Genomic DNA, 3,089 nt, shown 5'->3' with positions numbered 1-3,089 from the left:
ACGAAGAAGCTAAGGCATGAAATTCTTGGCTAAATCGAAATTTTGCATTTAACAGTTATTGCCTGAATAACTGTTAAATGCAAATTCTGATTTATCAAAAAAAAAAAAAATCTTTCAAATTTTTATAAAATTTTATCAATACATGATTTTGAAGTAAAATATTTCACAAATGTCATTCACAGTAAAAATTTCAATAACGAAAAAAAAATTAATTGAATTTATAGCTCTTATGCGTTACAAATGATTGTTATTGATAAAAATCAATTCAAGTACAAATTCCGATTAAATACAAGTTCTGATTTATCAAAAAAGCATAGCATGATGCCAGAAATATTATTTTTTTAAGTACTTGAGTATAATTAAGAATATTTTGTGATTAGCAGAATTACTATGCTTAACCGTATCATTTCATATGCATATGGAAATGCATCAAATCAATTTATTCAAATATTAATAATTCGAATTCATTGCTATCTCGGTTTCAAAAATTTGAATTTTGGTTCCAAAAATTTGAGTCCTACTTCCAAAAATTTAGATTTTAATTCTGCAAAATTGAATTTTACTTCCGAGAATTTGAATTTTGATACCAAGAATTTCGATATAACAAATATTATTTAAAAAGATGCATGGAAATTGCTAAAACTAATTAAACATTCATTCCATTTCATACACAGCAACCAACAAATGATGGCAATATTTGGTATTTAAATACTGCAAAAGTACGAATAGTATTCAAGTATATAAGTACTGTAGCATTCAATTTTGTGACAATTGATCAATTAGTAAATGGCATGATTTTTGCTATATAGCTGCATACTGTATAGCTATAATGAATTTATCTATTTTTAACGCATGATAATTGCTTATCAAATTAATCAGTACTATTTTTATCAGAGTATATGTGTAAATTTCGTTATACTGGTAATTAAAATTTATCAATTAATCTAATTACTCATGAATTATTTTTGTCTATAATTTGTATTGTATTATTGTTATAAGTAATGAAATTATCTCAATTTATGCTTTATTAAGTTTATGTAAGTAATCAAACATTTTAAGTAATTAATTAATTGATGACGCAAAAAAAGTATCAATTATTTTAGACGATTTGGAACAAAATGTTCATCATGTCAACGTTTAATTCATGCAACTGATTGGGTAAGACGTGCACGAAATTTTGTTTATCATCTTGCATGTTTTGCATGCGATCAATGCAAACGTCAATTAAGTACAGGGGAAGAATTTGCATTGCAAGATTGCAGATTACTTTGCAAGCAACATTATATGGAATTAATTGAAGGAGAATGTGGTATGTATATTAACTTTTAAAAAATTTTTATTCGAAAGCATTTAATTAATATGAATTTTGTTATTAACTTAATATATATATTTTTTTTAATAATTAGAATAATTAAATATTATATTTCTTTTTTGCTTTTTTTTTTTCTTCGAAAACAAATTTTTTTTTTGCAAATAAAATTATTTCAGGACAACAAAAAGCTAAAACGAAACGTGTCCGAACAACATTTGCCGAAGAGCAATTAGCTGTTTTACAAACACATTTCCAGATTGATAGTAATCCGGATGGTGCTGATTTAGAACGAATTGCTACAATGACCGGTCTAAGTAAACGTGTTACACAAGTTTGGTTCCAGGTTAAATCATTCTTGGAGTTCATTTTTTTTTGGATGAAATAAAAGATTGTTAAAGATTTTAAATGTTGATAACATCAGTTGAAATTTATTTTAATACTTCTTTATAAATTTTCCCAATATAGCTTTTCTTTTTGTTCTCTGATAAAATATTATCAATAATTCATTTCAATTAAAATTAAGGAATGAATAGTAATGATAAAATTTGTAGAATTCAAGAGCACGTCAAAAGAAATATCAAGGTAACAAGAAGAATCGAACTGGTCATAATAGCAATAGTGGACGATCATCAACTGATCTATGTAGCACTCCAAAAAGTCCCAGCGGTGATAGCATTGATGGCATGATTTTCCCAACATCTGTCTTAACTAGGTTTCTCTTTTTTTATTATTTCTTTAAGTTTGAAAGATTGAAATTAAGAATTTGAAAACGAAACCTAATTTCCTTGACTAAATTTTGGTTAAATTCAGAAAATCTAGAATTCAATCGAATTTAGCAATAAAAAGTGTTGAACCTTTATATGTGTTAAATGCAATCTCTTAATTTAGCCTGGAAAATTGATCAGGAGGAGAGACAAAGAATCCGAAGAAACATCTTCATATTCTCGAGTATTTCAATGTTTTCTAAAACCTTCCACTCATATATTTCTAGAATCATCAACAAAATCTTGTCATAATCTTAAAAAAATATTTGCAAATCATTTCAGTGTGGAAGATGCGATGGTTGCAACAGAGCAGCGTATAATTCCACAAGGTTCCACATGAATTTTAATCAAATTTTCGGATTAATCATTATTTCCAGTGAAGTTATCGTATGAAATAAATTATGCTTGATGAAAACTATTCGATAAGAATTGTATTTTAACCAAGAAAAAGCTATAAGTTTTGATAATTTTTATAGATGATGAATTTTATGGAAGTAATAGATAAAATATTCGTGAATTTTTAACTAAAGAATACTGAAACAAAGTCTTTTATAGATATTTTTAGTTTTATTTCAGTAAATACAAAAAAATGGAGAAAATATGAAAGAAAATGATAATGTTGTATACTTTCTGCAAACATTTTAGTTCACTAATTATTTCGTAATTTCTACGTGTACATAATTGATATATCTGTAACAAATTGATAAAAAGAAAAAAATAATGCATTAATAACTTATTACAATGTAAAAACGAAATAAAGAAATGAAAGCCAAGTTTTAGCCTTTTTCTGGGTATGATGAAATTGGAATTAGCAATGCCATGAAGCGTTTTGAAAACATCATATTTCATGGCTTTTCATTAATTTCAAAAATTTTGAAATAGTTAAGTGACAAGTAGAATTACATTCATTGATGAAACATAAAATAGCACAAAGGCAAATACAAAAGAGAGATCAAATGAACAATGCACTACAGGAATTGGAAAATATACCTAACTCTTCCCGTAGAGTGAAT

The 3,089-nt window shown here is 26.1% G+C and overlaps 1 protein-coding gene across 1 annotated transcript; it reads left to right on the top strand.

The window, feature by feature from the left end:
• Window positions 1-852: 852 nt before the first annotated feature.
• LOAG_04687 (hypothetical protein) lies at window positions 853-2,416 on the top strand (the record flags this gene model as incomplete). Its single annotated transcript, XM_020446653.1, has 5 exons — window positions 853-878; window positions 1,104-1,309; window positions 1,489-1,655; window positions 1,864-2,024; window positions 2,359-2,416. The coding sequence occupies 5 exons, from the start codon at window positions 853-855 to the stop codon at window positions 2,414-2,416; spliced, it is 618 nt and encodes a 205-aa protein (XP_020303035.1).
• Between the last annotated feature and the right edge of the window lie 673 nt (window positions 2,417-3,089).

This window comes from Loa loa (genome assembly GCF_000183805.2).
Source record: "Loa loa unplaced genomic scaffold supercont3.467, whole genome shotgun sequence".
Lineage (NCBI taxonomy): Eukaryota > Metazoa > Nematoda > Chromadorea > Rhabditida > Onchocercidae > Loa > Loa loa.
The sequence above is the reverse complement of the archived record's forward strand: the minus strand, read 5'-3'. Positions and strand labels throughout refer to the sequence as shown.